The sequence below is a fragment of the Homalodisca vitripennis genome, chromosome 3 (genome assembly GCF_021130785.1).
Source record: "Homalodisca vitripennis isolate AUS2020 chromosome 3, UT_GWSS_2.1, whole genome shotgun sequence".
In the NCBI taxonomy this organism is placed as follows: domain Eukaryota; kingdom Metazoa; phylum Arthropoda; class Insecta; order Hemiptera; family Cicadellidae; genus Homalodisca; species Homalodisca vitripennis.
This window is the reverse complement of record NC_060209.1, coordinates 153,487,484-153,507,064: the sequence shown is the minus strand read 5'-3', so window position 1 is coordinate 153,507,064 and position 19,581 is coordinate 153,487,484. Positions and strand designations below refer to the sequence as shown.

General features: G+C 32.1%; 1 protein-coding gene and 1 long non-coding RNA gene across 4 annotated transcripts in view; one reads left to right on the top strand and one right to left on the bottom strand.

The window, feature by feature from the left end:
• Nucleotides 1-7,968: 7,968 nt before the first annotated feature.
• On the top strand, nt 7,969-18,666 carry LOC124357670. 2 transcript variants are annotated; one of them, XR_006921963.1, is made up of 3 exons: nt 7,971-9,744; nt 9,899-10,152; nt 18,389-18,666. It is a non-coding gene; the product is annotated as an uncharacterized LOC124357670 (long non-coding RNA). The 2 variants fall into 2 exon arrangements; XR_006921964.1 differs by lacking the exon at nt 9,899-10,152 and having other exon boundaries at nt 7,969-9,744.
• Nucleotides 10,177-19,581, bottom strand: part of LOC124357668 (F-box only protein 6-like) — a 36,921-nt gene continuing 27,516 nt past the window's right edge. Inside the window, exons 5-6 of one of the 2 annotated variants that reach the window (XM_046809652.1) lie at nt 18,351-18,521; nt 10,177-10,758 (exon numbers count right to left, since the gene is read on the bottom strand). In XM_046809652.1, coding sequence (XP_046665608.1) covers nt 10,741-10,758; nt 18,351-18,521 — 189 coding nt within the window. In that variant the 3' untranslated portion in view covers nt 10,177-10,740. Of the gene's footprint in view, nt 10,759-10,855; nt 11,831-18,350; nt 18,522-19,581 lie in introns of those variants that run through there. The other variant, XM_046809651.1, reaches the window with a different exon arrangement.

The following is a 19,581-nucleotide window of genomic DNA, read 5'->3' as shown; positions in this document are numbered from 1 at the left end:
GGACACACAGCAAAATTGGCGCTACAACCTGGGACTCTCATCATGTGTAATGTAAACACGGTATCCAGCCTGTAGTCTGCATCACTCAAAACCGGGTCCCTACTTAAATGAATGGCACTAGCTAAGCTATGTCCCACAGCAGAGAAAAATATGTTAAAATCATCTGCTACTTGTTTACACATACTATGAGTTATATAAGGGGTATCTGGAAAAATATTTTGGATAGGAAATGGATCTTTCTTTTTTACGTTACCTGCAAGTTCGTTTATAATAGTCCAGAAACATTTTTGGGTTATTTTGAGAATTGTTAAGTTTTGATCTGTAATATTGTTTTTTATACTTTTTAAGAGACTTACTTAAATTTTGTCTGAGCGTGCGGAAAACTTGATAAAGATCGTTATTGAAAGGTTGTTTTTTTTAATTTTTTGCTTATTTTGTCTCTGATTCGAATTAATTTTATCAAATCAGGTGAAATCCATGGTTTTAATTTTTTTTTTTTTTGCGGGTGGAATGCCTTATTAGTGGTTTGGAAGAGGCTTTAATAAGACAGGAAATTGTTCTTGCAAATTGCTCTGCACATGGTGTGATATCCTGGCAACTCATGACAGGTTCCCAGTTTAAGTGAGCGAGGTTACGGCTGAGTAAATGCATGTCCGTGTAGTGGAGTCGCCAGCGAGGTTGTCAGCATGTCTTGCAGCTGATTGTTTAGATTACGCCCCTCTTCATTTAGCTTGGTGTTTATTTGTTCTAAGTCACTGCAGCGGGCTTCCAACTTCTGCTGAGAATTTTGCAGCTCGAACACCCTGGACTGCAAGTTTTTCACCTCTGCCGACAAGCAATTGACAGATTCTAAAACCGTGTTGATTTTTTCGTCTGTGTTCTTGTTGATGTCTTTTTTGAAAGATTGAAGAAGTTCTGCAATGGATTTTTTCATATCGTTATCCTCGTTGCTACAAACTGATGAAACCGAGGCAGTTTCCTCCACACATTTGTCACACTTCCAGGACCTATGCTTGCCCTTCATAAAATTTTGCGTCGAACCGGCACGTGAGCACGCGGGGTGAAAGCAGCGTTTACACTCAACGCACTTTGCCACAACATCAGAAGCAACGAAATTTGTATCGCACTTTTCACACTTCTCTGACATTTTAAAATAATAAATATAATAAACGACACAAATAAAATAAAACTAGAACGGCAGGTAATAACCTCAGCTGGACAGGTAGAATCTTGCAATCAGATAAGGCTGGGACTCATTGGCGATCTGATAACAACTGAATAATTATGATGATTTAAATTTTAACCCTGTAAAACTTTTAGGAATATATTTGGGTAGTAAGCTAAGCTGGGATGTACATGTGCAAATGATGTGTAAAAAATTGGCAAGAGTCATCTACTTACTTAGAAAATTAAGATTCTGTGTTAGCATGGATATGCTCATGACAGCCTATTATGCCTTCTTTAATTCACTTTCAATGTATGGAATTTTGTTATGGGGAAATAGTAGCGCTGCTCAAAAAGCTTTTATATGGCAAAAAAAGGCGCTAAGAGTTATTAAAGGTTTACCTGACAGAACTTCTTGCAAGCCCCTTTTCAAAGAATTGCAAATTATGACTCTGCCAAGTATGTATATATATTCATGTTTATTAAAGTGTAAAGAAAATTTAGACTCACAAATCAGCTCAGACAAAATATACATAATTATAATATAAGGAACAAAGGCAAGCTAGATATGGTAAATTTTAGGCTAGAAAAAACTAAGAAAAGTCATTTATGCATGGAAATTAAACTTTTCAACAACTTGCCTGTTAACGCATGGAGAGTTAGTATTGTCAAGTTTAAAACTTCTATTAGTAGTTGGTTGAAGGACAAAGCCATTTATTCAATTGACGAGTATGTCCTGTGACACTAGTGAAATAAAATTTTAGTCTACTGTTTTTATCTTTCTTGTTTCTTTTAAAGTTTATTTATTATTTCTCATTGGACAAAGCCTTTTGTTGAGCATTTGTCCTGTGTCAATCTTGATGCCACCGTTACAAATTTGTTGAGTTGTTATTTATTTTATTCTCTGTTATTACTTGTTATATATTCTATTTATTGTTGTTATGTTATGAACTTATTTAATGTAGTTGTACATTAGTTTTTAATTATTTATTTATTTTATTATAGGCTTATTGAATAATTTTGTGTACAAGAAATTTAGGAATTTGGAATTGGCTAGTTATATGAATATTCTGACGATGTCAATTGCATTTATATATGTTTAAAGACAAATAAAGAATCTTGAATCTTGTGTTTTTCTTGAGTGAGTACTCGCAGATAATGGAATCCGTTGAATAGTTTCAACATCTTTTCTGTTATCAAACAAATCATTGCCTGCCTCGAGCATACATTACTTAACTAAGTCAGCATTGGTGAATGGTTTCATATGCTTAGCAAGAGTCCAAGAAATACATAAAGAAGCCTCATCAGATATCTCCTGCTCAGTCATTGAACAACTCATGATTTGAGTCAAAGATACATGGCTTGAGAATAAATTCCCTATTTTAGATGTACGCAGGTTACTGCCAAGTGGAAATTTGTTGGAAAATTATTTGGGTTTGGTCACATAATGTCATTTTATATTCGAGCTTTTAATTAACGTAACTGTCTGTTGACAAAATGTGATTCGGCAGTGTGAAACAATACCAACACTTTGTGCTGCACCAATTAATTACTCACCACGAAAACTAGGAAAGACAAAGCACGGGAAAACTCAAATAAAGTTTTCAAGTTAAATATGTATAATATTTGGGATTGGTGACACAAGATCCGAACAAAATAGATTGGTGGTCTGTCATTTGTTAACTCCTGTTTTAGATAATTAAAATCACAGTTAAAATATTCTTCAGTGATAAAAAACATTTTCTCCTTAACCAACTACATATCACACTTATGTATTTATTACAAGGCAATTGCCTTACTGCTAATGGTAACTAGTTAAAAAATGTGTATTGTTGAAATTTTAAACTTTTGAGTCTTATCCACCCTAAGCTATAAAAACAGTGATTTGACAGCCAACTATAAGAAATATTAGAAAGATGTTTTCTGACATGTCTTGCCATGCTATTGGTAACTTACTGCCTAATTTAATTTCTAAATATTTATGGTGATTCATTGTTTTGGTAACTAAAGTTTATTTCCATTTCTAATATTAAATCTATGCATTTAGTTTCATAAAGTAAAAGTATATAAATCTTTCTTATATTAAACTAACATTAAAACATTATATATATATATATATATATATATATATATATATATATCATTTTAATTATATATAAATATAACATTTACCAACAATTGTTTCTTAAGGAGTTTTGCTACTGAAAAGGGTAGTTCTTTTTTAAATATCAATAAATAAGTTGGAGTTTTTTTATGATGAGGGAATTGTTATCAAAAAATACAAAAATATAAAAAAATTGCATTTAAAAATTTTAACTTGGTGAAAAAATTAAAAACAGTATTTTTGTGATTTTACAGTGCCATTTTTGAAGCGATATTACTCCAAAAGTAAGTAATGGATTTCAATGATTTATGATTTATTTGAAAGGTAATATAGTCTTCTTAAAATTTAGGTAGAATCAATTTGATATGCCTTATATATCGTTTTTTATCAAAGTTTTTCTTATTTTTCTTATGCCTGTGCCGAGACGCTTTGAAACATGATTCAAGCACTCAACTTTTTCGATTTCATTATCTTTGTAAACTTTCAAATTATTGAGATGATTAAATGTTTTGGAGTCACCATCAGAAACTAGCGTAGTATACCTGAAGCCATTTTTTCAGATCGTTTCCAAATCCGAGCAGCTGCTTCAGGCTCCATAGCAGAAGAAGACCCATCAAAATTCTTTTCACAATTTGGTTTGTGCTCTTTGTACCAATCCCTAAATGCAACTGAATCTTTTCCAAGTTTGATCGCTTTCTGACTGCAAGGCCTGCAATACTTTTCAAAATCTATCACCAGTCCGGTAACAACATCAGTACAGCACACTACCCCGTTCTTCGATGTGAATCCCCGCTTCTGCCAGCTGCCATCAAAACTAACAGAAATGTTTATTGTATCTCCTAATTTATCTAAAGGAGTATTATTAATCACAGAATAGGCTTTACGGACCTCATTTCGAGCCATTTCCATTGAATTAGTAGCAACAGAAACATATTTATCGTGAATTTATGGGATATGCCAATTGTACGCCTTCGAATTAATTTATTTCATGTTCATAACCATACTAAACATTTGCATGTCTCTAAAACCTTTACCGATACTGGAAAACCCTTGAACTATTCTACGATTTACGTCAAATGACTGTCACGTTGATGTTTCATTGCATTTGTTAGTTTTTACTGAAGCATCAAATTATTTTGTATTGTAAAAACACTCGTTACATATTCAGGGTCCCCACCCGACCGTGAAAACCGTGAAACCGGGAATAAGCCGTGAATTTCGTTCACCGTGAAAAAACCTTAAATAAGCCGTGAATTTTTTTTACATACCGTGGAAATCTCTACAACTTTTGAATAAATAAAATCAACACGGTCGTCGTCAGACGATCATATGGGAAAGTTGACCTTCGCTATTGCAAAGTAAAAAGTAGCACGCAATGTAGGGGATAGACCACGAAGTTTGACAGGTGCTGCTATCTGAGCGATTTTACTGATAATATGGTTTATAAACAAAATGAGGAAAAAGGAAGGGCCGTGTGAGATGACGCTTCCGGCTCAAATCACGTGAGGCCTGTCTTTGTCTGTCGCCAGGTTCCGGGCCTTGGCTACGCTACGCGGCTGTAAAACAAGGCATTCTCTGATTGAACGCGAGATTAATAACACAATTTAATTACTTGATAGATTGTCTTTTAATGTAAACACTTTTCGTATTGGAGTTTTATTGTATCAGATATAGTCTATTATTGTTTTCATAAAATAAAAAAAAGTATACAAATCCTTAATCTAATGTAAGGAATTTAAATTACATTTTAACTTAATTTCATTCTATTAAATCCCTTATTTTATTTAAATATTAATGAGAAAAATGCTATTCAGTACGATATCTATATCGTTGTGTGTGTAATGACTGTTAACACAATGTAATAATTATAAAAAATTTTAATTTATGGTGGACATAAATTGAATTAATTTAGGGTCTTGCGTAAATAAATAGTATAATAATGTGACGGAGCAGAACCTACACGACACATATCAATTAACGCAGCGAGACCATAACTTTATAGGCCTATATAACTGTTTTAATTAATTACCAGTAAGGTCGTTTGAGAAAACAATTTTATTTTTCATCTCTTTAGATATTAAACGGTAGTGATATGCGTTTTCCTTATCAATATTTTTTATGATTCCTAAGCTGCATGGATATTACGAGTGTACACGGTTTAAAAATCTTTTATGGTGAATGTGTGTTTAAATTGTATAATGTATTAGTAAAATATTACAAATGAAACGTCATGTTATAAAAACGTTAGAAAAAAAACCATGCATTTTTTCTAACCAGGAAACAACAAACGTCAAGTAACTTTGTAGTGTTAAGCTTTATTACTACAAAACTACAAATCGAGGAAGTCGTCCAAGTATAATATTTTGTCGGGTTCCATACGACTACGTTTAACGCTATTAATCATTTCATGCAGATGAAAAAATATATCGTACAAGGTTCATTTATTGTAATGTGGTGCAGCGATGTTATGGTAAAAATAACCTTTGTTGTCTACTGTCAATGAGAGTGGAAGGGGAGGGGTATAATCGTGTACTCCACTCCCCCATCCTCGGACAACAGCTGGTTTCATGTCTCAACATGAAAGATTTGTTTCCCCAGCTCGGCACTCCAATCTTATTCTTATTGTGAGAATTGATATAAAGATTTAAAGCTTTTCATTCAACTCATTCTGACACTTTCTCACGGAAATTCTTCTGTTTGAAAGAGGCTTCTCTGTCAACAAACAGTGTATAGTTGAAAACTTGAAGGAGGAGAGTTTAGTCGCGTTGAGAAAAGTTTGTGACGGCATATCAGCAGCAGGAGGATGGAGGCAATGGAAATCACTAATGAATTAGTTCATGCTGCCAAAAATTCCCACGCCCACTACTCGGAGCACTTGGCAAAAACAACGAGAAGAAATGAAAGACAAAATTAATTCTGAGAAAGAGAGGAAGCAAGCTGCAATAGAAAAAAAAAAGAATTGGAAGCACAAATATTCCAGGTTTTGTCCGACGCCAGGAAAAGGGCAGCTGAGTTAGACGAGATAAGATACAGGAACTTAGCAAAAAGTGCAAATCGTAATTCACTTTTATTCTAGACATTTTTATCAATTTCTTTATTTTATGTGTACAAATATAATTTTTTTGTATAAACTGGTACCAAATAACTTTTCTTATAACAAGTTGTATATAATTTTTATACATTAACGTTTATATGTTTATTTTAATTTCAATAAAATTGCCTTTTCTTATGTACTAATTAAAATGTGAACCTGTGATTATGTGAAAATTTTTCCTGTGGAAGAAATCGATCGAAATAATAATAATAATGTGTTAAACAAGAAAATAATGTAATAATCACGCAAGTGTACTTCATGGACTCAAACGAGTTAGCCTTAGCCAACGTACGAATCCTGTCACCCTGCATCTTGTCTAACCTGTGTCAACAAAGTTTCTCTTCAGATTTCAACAAACTTGTAAGTTAAAGAAAATTATGAGCTATGTGCATGCTAATTATATTGAAATTTGTCTTTGTCATTGCTTTGATGACTGTTATGATGATGTTTTTGTAAAAATAATATGGCCTTGTTATATTCATTATGTAGCAAATCGCACATAAAATCGGGGCGCTCTCGCCGCTCATTGCTTGCTTGCGTCGTAACCGAAGCCTATTGTTATTTCGTTCTTTTAGACGTTTCCGTCAATTTCCTGCACGACCAACTGACATCGTTAGTCAAATGGGAAGAAGTTTTTATATTGTATTTTACCGCTCTGCCGCGTCTGTAGTGTTTACGTCTCAACTTCGCCCCTCTCCAACACGATTTTGTTTGTACCGGTAAACGTTTTGTTTATGAAAACTTTCCGACCTTGAATTTTAATTTTTTTAACCGTGAAAACCGTGAATTAGCCGTGAATTTGAGTATTTAGATTGAGTGGGAACCCTGATATTACTTCAAAAGAATTAGCATAGCCCATAGGTTTCAAATGACTAACGTGTAGGATTCCTGTACATGTTGGACATGTGAAGCCCCCTAAAAATGTAGTAAGCCGTTTCTTATCCACTAAAATGTATTCTGGCGCATTTTCATTGATAATTATATTAGACCTATACCTATCAGCTAGTGCGAAACCAGTAGGTTTTTCAGACTTATCAGGAATTGATATATTACTTGTAGAATTACTAGCCCTAGAAGTGTCCATAGATATAACCTCACTTCCATCATCCAACAAAGTTGACACAAGTTCTGAAGGATTTACTTTGTACCACTTACTAATGTTCCCCCGGTTTCGTAGCACGATATTCTGTTTACTTTTCTTTATTTCACCCACTATAGAAAATAAATACAATAGAAAAACACTGTGCTAAAAGTAATCCAGAATCAACCACAACAATCAATTACAGCAGAACAAACTGTTAGTAAACAAAGGTAATCAGTCAGCTGTCTCTGAAATTTTTTTACAGTTTGGCAACTTACTTTTGGCAATAATATATAGCATATAATGGTAGAAAACATATTACATACTATAGAAACTACCATAAAAAATCTCACTATTTGTAGTACAAAATTACCTCAAAACAAATCAAAACTGTGAATTTTGCTGATTTGACCATTTTACAGCGCTTTACAAAAAAATGTTTACCCTTGTATAAAAGTCAAAAAAATGTTTCTATTGTATTTTTCTTATGCATTAGGATTTATAAGACAAAAATATTAGAAAAAAATTTTCTAAATATTTATGGTTTTTGGTCATTTACAGTAGCAAATCCCCTTAAGTAAAAGTATTAAAATCTTTCTTAACTAACATTAAAACGTCAACATAGAAAAAATTAACATAACATTTACAATTTAAATATTGGATTGCCTGAACAAAGGCTTACAATGGTCAAATAGTTTAGCATCCATCATAATACTCACTGCCTTTTTTGTGAAAAAATTAAAATTTCTCTATGGCTATATTATTTCCCTATACAATCAAGCTGTATCTCACAATAATCTCTAAATATTGGAAATAGGCCATCCGTAAATATTCATAAGTAACTTGTCTTTTTAGGTTAACAATTAATCAATTGTAAAATTATTGTAAATTCTAAACAACTTTTTGCACACATTGTCAATTTGATTTTCCCATGATAGACTAGCATCACATCTTATACCTAACAATGTGACTGGACTGTGTTTGTAAAACTAATTTACTATATGTTTTGAAGCCTACTGTTAAATTCTACGTCTTGTTTTATTTAAAAATAATCCATTTATTTCCAATAAACAAGTTGCACCTGTTGTAGTACTTAGAGACAAAGATATAAGATGATCTAAATTACTATGAACATTCAAAAGAGATGTGTCATCAGGAAAGATATTGGCAAAGCTAGAAAGGTTAAAGCTAAAGTATTTAATTAAAATTAAAAATAGAATAGGCCCCAACAGAAATCCTTGAGGTACACCTAACTTAACATCCAAAATCTGGCAAATAGCACCATTGACAACAGTGAGATAGGATTCAAAAATACATAAATCCTTCCATGAAAACCATAAGTTTAATTTAGTAAGTGAAATTTCATGGCGTATCATATTGAACACTTTGCTAAGGTTACACAGTGTTATTTGAGCAAAATTCTGGTTTTTTAAAGCTAAGAGTAATTGTTGAGCGAGGCTATCAATAGCTTGTGTAGTGTACCTACCAGAGCGGTAGCCATAATAACATTCAATAAATAGTTTGTGTTTGAAAATGATGACATACTTAATTCTAAGAACTTTTTCAAAGACTAGCCAACATTGGAATTCAAGAGATTGTCTTAAATTTCATAACAACTGCAACTATTGTTCACTTGTATTTTTTCTGTAAATATCCTTGCACATTAAAAGATTTTTTTTTTAAATCTATACTAGTTGTGGTGTATATCAGTTTACAGTATCCACCTTCTTAGTACGACTAACTCTAGACTTGCATATGTGACATGAAAACAATTCTCAGTGTTAAAAACCGGTTAAAAAAGGGATCAAACAAAGGTAAATTAGATGCTAAAATAAAAAACTAGTTTTATTTAGAAAAGATATTCTTAAAGTCATTAATTTTATTCTTGATTCTAGGCCTACTTCTCAAGGAGTTATCTGTACCATGATTTTTGTTCACACAGGGGTCCTTAGGGTTATCAGAAAACATTTTAAACAGTGAGTCATCATGATCATACAAATCAACTTTCATGATCTCAAACTTGTAATCTCTTGAATGTATTGTAATTATATTGTGATTGTGGGTATAATTCAAGAGACAGTGATAGTGATGTAAGCTTTCAAGCTTGCATTATACCCCGATCTTGAAACTATTTCACTAATTTAGTTGTTAACGACTCAGACCCTGAGGATGGAGGTTATCTAATATTTCTAATATAAAAATTACTTGTATGCAACCAGTGTTGAGAACTATGAATCTTACATAGAACAACACATTTACCATAGCTACTGACTTTTTTGTGGAAAAATTAGAGAAACAGTGGTAAGTATTTAATTTTGTTTGTTTTAAGTTTGAATTTTTAGATATATGTTTAATTATATTTTTTGTATAAAAAAAGTTATGTACTATTTAAAAAAAATCTAAATACACAGTTTGAAATGTTTCACTTTTTACGTTTTATGATTTGTTCTGACAGGCATGGACTCCAGATTTCAGGAATCAAGTCTGTGACAGACAGATTTCAGAACCTGCTCTGAGTGGAAGGTGAAATAGAGCAAAATTCAACATTTGCATTGATAAATTACAGTTACATGCACATATATGTTTTGACAAATAATAAAAGGAGAACCCATAATATATATAGCTTGATTTTACAATATTAATTCTTTTTCACTTATTAGAGTAAAATACTTTAAACTTGGAAAACCCTACATAATAGTAGACTTAAAGGTGAGTTAAAGAAAAGAAGAACAATTTACTAATATGTATTTATTAAAATGTAACAATAGAGATGTTTCTCTTCAAAGGCTACTTTTAAAAACTACCACTCTACATAACGATTAATTGCAGGAACTTGTATTTTACATATATAACAGTATAAAGCATTTTGAAACAAATGGTACATTACAACATATAAATAGACTTTAAATAATTAAACGATATCAAAACTTAATCACTAATTACAAAATAATACAATAACATCTTAAAATTGTGACAGCGTAGATCAGTTATGTATCAACCAATTATATAATTTTCAAGGTAACATTTAGAATTTTATTTGTCCAAATGCAAATGCTTTTTATTCTTTAATTTTAGACAGTTTTCTTCAAAAAATTAGGCTAAGATATTCACTTTAATAAATGAGTCTAATTCAAGGGCTTCCAACTCACCGTGCCCAGCAACAAGAGTAGTGATGTTGGCAAATAAATATTTACGAAAAGAAGAGGACCCAAAATTGATCTTTGTCGAGCACCATTTTATAGTTGTATGGTAATTTACATAGTTAAGAAACTTGAGTGTGGTTGTGTGCTGTAATTCTTAATCATTATTCATTGCCTGGAACAACAAACAATTAGACAATAGACAAATATTTATTGAACAATACGTTTTCTGTTATCACAATGTAATAAAAAACTGGTACATAGTCAATGATTAAAACTACATAACTAAGTTTATTCTAAAACATTAATTTTTATACATATTTTATTGATATAAAAACGTTATAAAACATAAAAAAACATTGATTAAATCCAAGACTTAAATCCATTATCAAATTTACTTAAAAGATGTATCTTATTATTCGTTTTCATCATGAACAATCTTCAAAGAATTAATTTACATTATAACATGTTTTTTGACAAAGTAATTCTTATAAGTTTTTTGTAAATTTAGATTTTAATTAGTACAGACTTTATGTTTGTGTACAAACTAATAGTGTATTTTACATAGTTGAGAAACTTCAGTACGATTGAATTCAATATTACATGTGGTACACAAAAAATATTGATGTATTGTCAGATTAAGAGCAAAATTCAGTGTTGATAACAACAAAGAATGTTTTAACACTAGATTTAAATTATCCCGACATTAAAAATCAAACTCAAGTTTTTCATATTTTTTAACCTATTAAATCACTGTTACAGGCATTTAAGTACAATCTAGTAACTGGAGACACTGAGCGCAGTAGTGAAGAGTCGAAGGTGTAATCTATCGAATTAAACCGGATTCGAGAATTAATTGATGAAATTCGACAATCGAACCTGCTGAGAATCATTGTATTACTATTTATTGCTTGATTGGCATTACCGATCATTAAGACGTGTTTTGTTATATTTGGTATTTGAAAAGCCTTAGATCTTAAAGGGCTGTGAATTGAACAGAACAAATTTTTTTCAAACACAAAATCTAATGCACCACTATATACATAAGTGGACTTGGACTTAGATTTACGGCGAGTACAGAGTCTGTTTGAAAACGATACGCCTATCACACATACCCATTACCCGTCAGGCGGTATGGAGGTGAGGGGGCAGATTTCTGAAAACCCCCCACTAGGGTGCTGGGTGCTTTCGCTGATGCTGAGCTGCCACCATCAAACCCTCGTGTCCAGTGTGTCCAACAAAAACAGCTGAAAACAGTTCTTTGCAAGGGAAAACGTTAAAAGCAATAAAAATAAACTGAAACAGCATTGTACAAGTAGCAAATGTTTTATGCAGGAAACCTTAAATGCGAGACTTTTTTGCACCACAAAGGCCCATTCCCCCCCCCCACCCCGGTGTAACGTAATTCAGATGCTGTAAGCGGGAAATCTGTATATGCAAAAGATGTTATACACGGTATTTCATTTTATAAAAAAAGTAAAGAATTTTTCTTCCTGTTAAGTTAGGTAGTGCAATAATTTTTAAAAAGTAGGTCAACTGTATTAGGGATAAAAATGGAATTGAACAAGAAATGAAATTCATATTGCATTATTGTTTTTTCTATTATGAATGACTGACAACTAACTTATTTTTTCATTGCTGTCTAATAACATTACTGATCCTACCTCATTAATTGTTTAATCTAATTATAGCCATTAACCCTTTGAGTGCCGTGGCGTTTTGCTATATAGTATGCGTTTACACTCACTCCTTAAAGGGTTATAAATTCCTAAAAAAATAATTTATTTGTATAATATCCTGGGATTTGTTTTTTGTAGATAAATATATAATTTCTTTATAAATATAATATAATGATTACTTATTTAACGTTTTTATACCAATAAAAAAAAAAAAAAACAATAACAAAAACTCTATGAGCAAAAACATTTTGTTTTTTATTTTGACACAACTTAGTGTTATTGAAATATTTTATTTTCTCACTTTCAGTTATTCTATCTTATACTCCATTTAATTCTTTGCAAAAAGACATATAAAAACTTTTTTTTATACTTATAAATAAAGTTTGGAAAATAAATATGAAAATATGAACCGCTACAAAAGTAGAAATTTTCTTACCTAACCTAACACTCTGTGTATTGTCTACACTGCTAATGCTTAAATCTAATGCCTGCAATACTAGGTCTTCATTGTCAGCAATGTTTTTACGACTCATTGCTTATAAATATCACTGAACAAACATAAAAAATATACAAATGTATTTAGTAAAGTACTAGCTGCTTACGATCACCGTAACTCACGGTCAAGTCATTGTTCTACTTACACACAGACTAGAACAACATACACAAACGAAATAATATGAAGATGCTAACACTACAAAGCCATTTACACTTAAAAACTTTCAATATTTACAATCATTTGTGAAATAAACACCAGCGCAAACAAAACATGTGACGGCTCGTCCGTGTAGCTGTCGATTCTAAACTCAACTGACACGCTCTCTTTACAACCACCATAAAAATCAGAATCTAACCAGAATGCAACAAAACCTTCATCAAAAGTTATGTTGAAGCCTTTGGAATGCGTATGTAGTCATTGAGCCAATTTAGATAAATACTATATACAATAAAAGCGTTACTGCAGAAGTCGCAAATAACGATTCTGGCATTTCTTGCATATAATGGAGGATCGCAAATAGCGATGCTCCGGCACTCAAAGGTTAAGATCCAAATTATCTTTTGCTGTGTAAGAACTTAGCACAGAAATACCTGATTAATCAGAGGCATATATCTAGTGCAGGACCCAAGAGCCAAATTCCAATGTAAAGCACACAACCTAGTTTTTCTTTAAATCACCAGAGCAATGTCTCCTAAGGAAGAAATCTATGGTCAGTTTTGTTAGTTTTGGTGAAGGTCGAAATGTCAGGATATCGAAAGGGTTAAAAAAATCAAAAGATAATTTTTTGGTCTCTAATCTCATTTTTCTTAGCAGGACATAAAACTGAACATCAGAAATAAATTGTTTTTATATAAAGAAATTATAGTTGTGCTAATATGAATGACACTGGTTAGACAATAATAAAAAATCTGAAATTGGCGACAAATAATCAGTCTGTATATGATTAGTTGACTGTAATTTAACATTCATTTATGTGTCTCACAGTTGGTTATAAAAGTGTCAAGGTAAAAGAATACAATCTTAGAAAAAATTATTGTTTTATATTTTAAACCTCTGATACCATCCCATAATTCAACAATCACCAAAATGAGGCTGCTGATTAATTTCTTTCTTAGGAAGAAATTCCTGTATTGATTCAAGAAAAACCAGGTTTTGTGCTTGTACAGTGTAAACCAGCTCTCGACTTCTGGATTATTACTGGTTATTAGCTGATTGCATTCACAAAATTAGCGTAATAATTTTGATTCTTACTATGCTAAGTGATTTAAATCTACTGGTGTTTTAAACAAACATCTAAAGTAATTTCCTGAATAATTATTAACTTTTCCTACAAGATTAAATTAAAAGTGATTTTTCAATTGATTAAATTATATTTTAGATTGTTGTAATTATTTATTAACTTAGAGGAAAATATAGTATTTATACCCTGCCTAGATAGATTATGATTTACATACTACAGGGGTGCTGAAAAGTCCCGGGACGGTCTAATAACTTTTGAACTAATTACAATATAAGAACCAAAATTTACATCAAGCTTTTGCTCATATAAAACTATTATTTTATGTATTTCACCATGATATCCTGCTTATGGGGGACGTCCCGCTAGGGGTTGGTGAAAATTCTTAAATAGAAGCATAGGTCGAGTCGTACATCAAATTAAAGCTCTTTTTAATTAGAAACATTTTGGTGAAAATCTGACGTAAAACAGTTGACGCATTACAAAATGGCGGACACTCAAAGATTATAAAATACAGAATTTTTCAAATGCAAACATTCTGGTTGTTAGAGAAAACTGAGACACTTAATCTTTTATTTTACTTCTTTTACTTCAAATCACTTACCAAAACAGTTATAACAAATGTTCAAAGTGTTTGCCTTCAGTTTGCTGACAATATCCCAATCGATTGTAGAACGCTGATATCGCATTGTTTAAAGCTTGGACAGGAACACCCTGAGCTTCTCTTACAATACGGTTTCTCAACTCATCCAAATTTTGAGGTTTTGTTTTAAACACTTTTTCTTTGAGGTAGCCCCAAAAGAAGTAGTCTAAAGGGGACAAATCTGGAGAACGGGCAGGCCATTCTATTGTTCCCCTTCTACCAATCCACTTATGTGGAAAGACATTGTCTAAAAAATGTCTTACATGTACGCCATAATGTGGAGGGGCTCCATCTTGCTGAAACCAGATATTTTCAAAATTATCACCGGAAACACGTTGAATTTCAGGAATTATCTGGTTTTGGAGTAATGCTAAATACACTGCAGAGTTTAAATTTCCCTCTACAAAGAATGGCCCTACCACATGCCGCCCCACAATACCGGCCCAAACATTTAACTTTTCTGGATGCTGAGTATGTGTTTGTATCATCCAATGTGGGTTTGTATCGCTCCAATAGCGGCAGTTGTGGCGGTTTACTGTTCCATTCAAGCAAAATGTTGACTCATCAGTAAATACAATGTTTGCTAAAAATCCCAAGTTTTCATTGATTTTATTCATCATAACTTCGCAAAACTCGATTCTACGATCAAAGTCGTCTTCGCTTAGTTCCTGCACCAATTTAGCTTTATATCCTTTGTAACTATTAGTTTTTTAAATATCTGAGACTGAATATCGACTAATTCCTTGTTGTTGTGCTATTGAGACAATCGATTCATGTGGGTTCTCAACTAAACACTGTAAAACGTCTAAAGCTTTGTCCTCATTGGTCGCGGTCTTGGGCCTTCCGGATCTAGGGAGATCTGCAATGTTTCCTGTCTGTTCAAACCGCTGTATTGTCCTAGTGCTAGTTTATTTTGCTATGGCGCTTTCCGAGAGAGAAAGAATAACTTTATTAACCCTTCAACGCGTTTTGCCGTACTAGGTACGTCATGACACTTTTACTTGAGATCGCGTTTTGCCGCACTGAGTACGTCATGGAGTAGTCGGTCATTTTTGTAGCTGTAACAGACGACTATCGAATGTTTTCAATGAAAAATGTATACCAATCGAAAGGAGAAGATTCAAACTTTCGATTAATTGAGTCGATATCTCGAAAAATCGATCTTTAGAAAAAATATCTGAGAAATCAGCTGCATTCAAGACGACGTCATTGCCGTGCAGCCGATCGTTTGTCAGCTTACGTTTGTTGTTGTTTACAGTCATTGTTAGTGTGATGGTTATGTTCAACTGACATATTTTTGTGTGTTTTACGTTCCTTTGTTTAGTTATTATTATTAGTTTTACAAGCTAACTATATTGTTTTGAAGAAGGAAATCCCGTTTTGACAGGAACAATTTGTTGTGTTTTATAAACATGAGTTGGGGATGGTTTGTAGGTTAGCTAGCTTTTAGGGAAATTAACCTAAAGTGGGTTAATTTTGTTTAATTTGGCTAATTTTAAACACTAACAACATAGAAGTATAATAAAATAATTATAAACTTGGGTAATTTGCTTATATTATTTATAAAACACAAAATCTCTAAAAAAACCACCAGAAAAATCAACGCAGGAGGGAGTATGACCATGAAAAAAAAATAACGCGTTGAAGGGTTAATGATGCGCGGGTTTGGTGACCGTATTAGATCATGTGATGAGGTAAGGCATCTGTTTAATGATACTTTTCCCAATAGACCTCCAATTTCAAAATCTACTGTGGGAAGGACAATACAGCGGTTTGAACAGACAGGAAACATTGCAGATCTCCCTAGATCCGGAAGAATTTCCCAAAAGATTTAAAACAAATTAACCCTTTCAGTGCCAACGTCCGACTACACGGACGTACATAAAATGTGCAAGAAGAGCCAGCGTCCGACTACACGGACGTGTTTTAAAATATTCGTAAAAAATACAAAAAAAATATCTAAACAATCCAAATGTTGTTATAATTGTATTTATAAAGATATAAACTAATAGAAAACATTCAGTTGAATGTATTTCCATTACATTAGTGTTATAAATAAAACAAAATCAAGTGGCTGTGAACGTCGCTAGTCTGAGTCAGCTGTCGTCTGTTGTTTACTAACCAACTACGCAGTTTCGCCGATTGCGCCGAGCTAACTTGTTGTTTCGTTTATTGTTGTAAAATTTTTACAAAATGAAGCGTATTGCATCACCTCTTAGTGAAAACACTGTACGGAGAGTGTTAGAAGACTGTTAGAAGACGATAGTAATGTTGTTGTGAGTGATAGTGAAACGGAGAGTGTTTAGCAAGATGGGTACTTTGGGATTATACCGACCACACCCAAACATGAATCGTTATTTGACATTTTGATTCTACTGATTACTAGATTAGCTTAGAACAATATTTCGTCAATATTAAACAGGAATTGTCTTATCGCAAACCCCTCCCCATCCTCAGACAGGGTCAAAGTCGAGCGGTCTAGTAGATAACGTGCCGTAATCGGGATTCTCGAGAAAGATAAGCGACCTGCCGTAATCGGGATTCTCGAGAAAGATAAGATAACAGCGACAATAATACCGATCACAATACCTGGAAATGCTTGTTGATAAATGGAATATTAGTTCTGTTACTTAATTACATCGTTTTATAAGTTAATTGAAAAACGTTTAAGCGTTGGGGGCATATAACGGAATCTGACCCCATTAACAATTGATAATCGTTGTAAGTTTGTAATTTTGTAATTAAAGAGTTGTTTTTTCGATCTATAATGTTTATTTCTTAAAATTTTTATTTTTGTGTTCTTCATACTGGTGTGGACGGTATAATCCCAAAGTACCGCAAGATGTGCGAAAAATCCAAATACGTGTTATTTTTTTAAAAACAATGATAAAACCTTTATTTTTGAAGATAGATGTAAAACTTTTTTTGTGTATGTGTTCAAAAGTATGTGGAGGTTCAAATACATACTCAATTTAGTGAACAAGGATTTTTTTACTGGCCTTATATTTACACCAAACTGAAAAATTCATCATAACATTTTATGTAAGTAAAAGTTTTTCTAGTTTTATATTTTTAATGCACGTTGTAGTAAATTTATTTTCCAGTATTAATTTAAAGCACATTGTTTAGAGCAAAACAAAACAAAAAGTAACAATTTTCATAAATAAATAACAAAACTGTGACAGTTTTTGCAAACTGCTGAAAAATTGGCAATTATAGCCTGGCTCTTCTTCTACGCGCACTAGGGAGAATGTCTGGCACTGAAAGGGTTAATAGGTCTAGTTAATAAGTATTCTGTAAATATGTTTAAAACTAAGCTATATAACTGGTTAATACAGAACCCATTTTATGAACTTTCAGAGTTTTTTTAGTATTAATGGTATATATTTCTAGATTGCCCAATTGCATATTCCCAATTCTATTTGTTAATCTAGTGGTTTAAAGCTTTCATCTGTATACTGGAATTATGTTTTATTTAACATCAAATCTAAAATATATGTACAGTATTTTTATATATTACAGTAATATCTCTTTTGACTATGCCACTTAGGTGTATTTATGACTTTGTCAATGCATTTTGTAAAATGACAATAAACATTATTCTATTCTATTCCAATCTAGAGCAACTGAACCATAAAGATTATAACATAACATTGACATGGTGTTGGATAATCAGACGCTTGTCTCCTATAATTGTAGTTTAATACATTACCTGACAAGGTTCATCATCTAGCTGTAAAATGTCTTCAGGTATTCGAGCAATCACTGAACCACCAGCCATTTTACTTCCATAGTAACCAGCCCAAAACTGTGTGTCTATTCCTTCATGATGAAACAACAAAAATCTCACATCTGGTCCGTAGTTTCTGAATGTATGTGATACCTGAAACACAGGGTGCATGTGTATGTAATATGCAAATGCATATAATAATTTAAAAAAGTGTGATTTTTTTTCTAAAATGCTTTGTTACAAACAACTAATAGCGAAATAAATGATTTAATAGCAAGTAAAAAATATACTAAGCACAGTGGTGAAGTTGGCTCTAAAACTAGTCACCAATCATAGGTTCCAGATTTCAAGGTTTTGACTTCAGGGACAAAAATGTAAAGGCTGTGATTATTAATAATAATAAATTATTTGCTCAGACAATTCTATTGTGTAGCAATAAAATTAAAATAACACATTTTTGTTCTGCAATAATTTTCAATTAATGATCAAATTATGTAAAATAATGATAATATTTATGTTTCACTACCCATGGCTTCACACACAATTTTCAACATTTAAGTGTTTATACTGCTTAGGAAAAGCACTTATGGTGTAATATGATGAAGTCCATTGACATTTTTTAAATTGTAAGTACGCATACATCAGGTAGATATTATTTCAGTATTCATGGTTTAACCTACTCTTATAAGTCATGTTTTGCACATGTACGAGCATTTCTGGTTCAAATGAATTATATTTCCAACACCACAGTGGTTTGCCTTGTTGCCCCGATTAAATACATACTTAGGACTAAAAAAGTCTACTATGGTATAGAATCATCTATTCCTGATATAAAGTGGAAATCCTTATTAAGTTTATGCAACATATCAAAATAATAATATATAATAGGTTTTGCGTTAAAGAAATCTTACAGTTTTTTTACAGTTAGTAATCATTCTGCTGTTTTTCTGTAACTGTAAAATGCCACATCACAATGTCAAGGAAGCTTAACAGTTTTCATTACCTTGTATATATGATTCAAATATCTTTGTTCATTAAGGCTGGTTTTATAACATTGTTTTAATAATGTTTTAAACACAAACTTTAAACAAAGTATTTACAATGCATTAGATGTAGTTGATTCTTCATTAGTGCAATCTGGAATAAAAGTTATATGGTGACTGTTTTCTCTGTTATCTGCATTCCACTACTGATGTACTTAATATTTTACAAA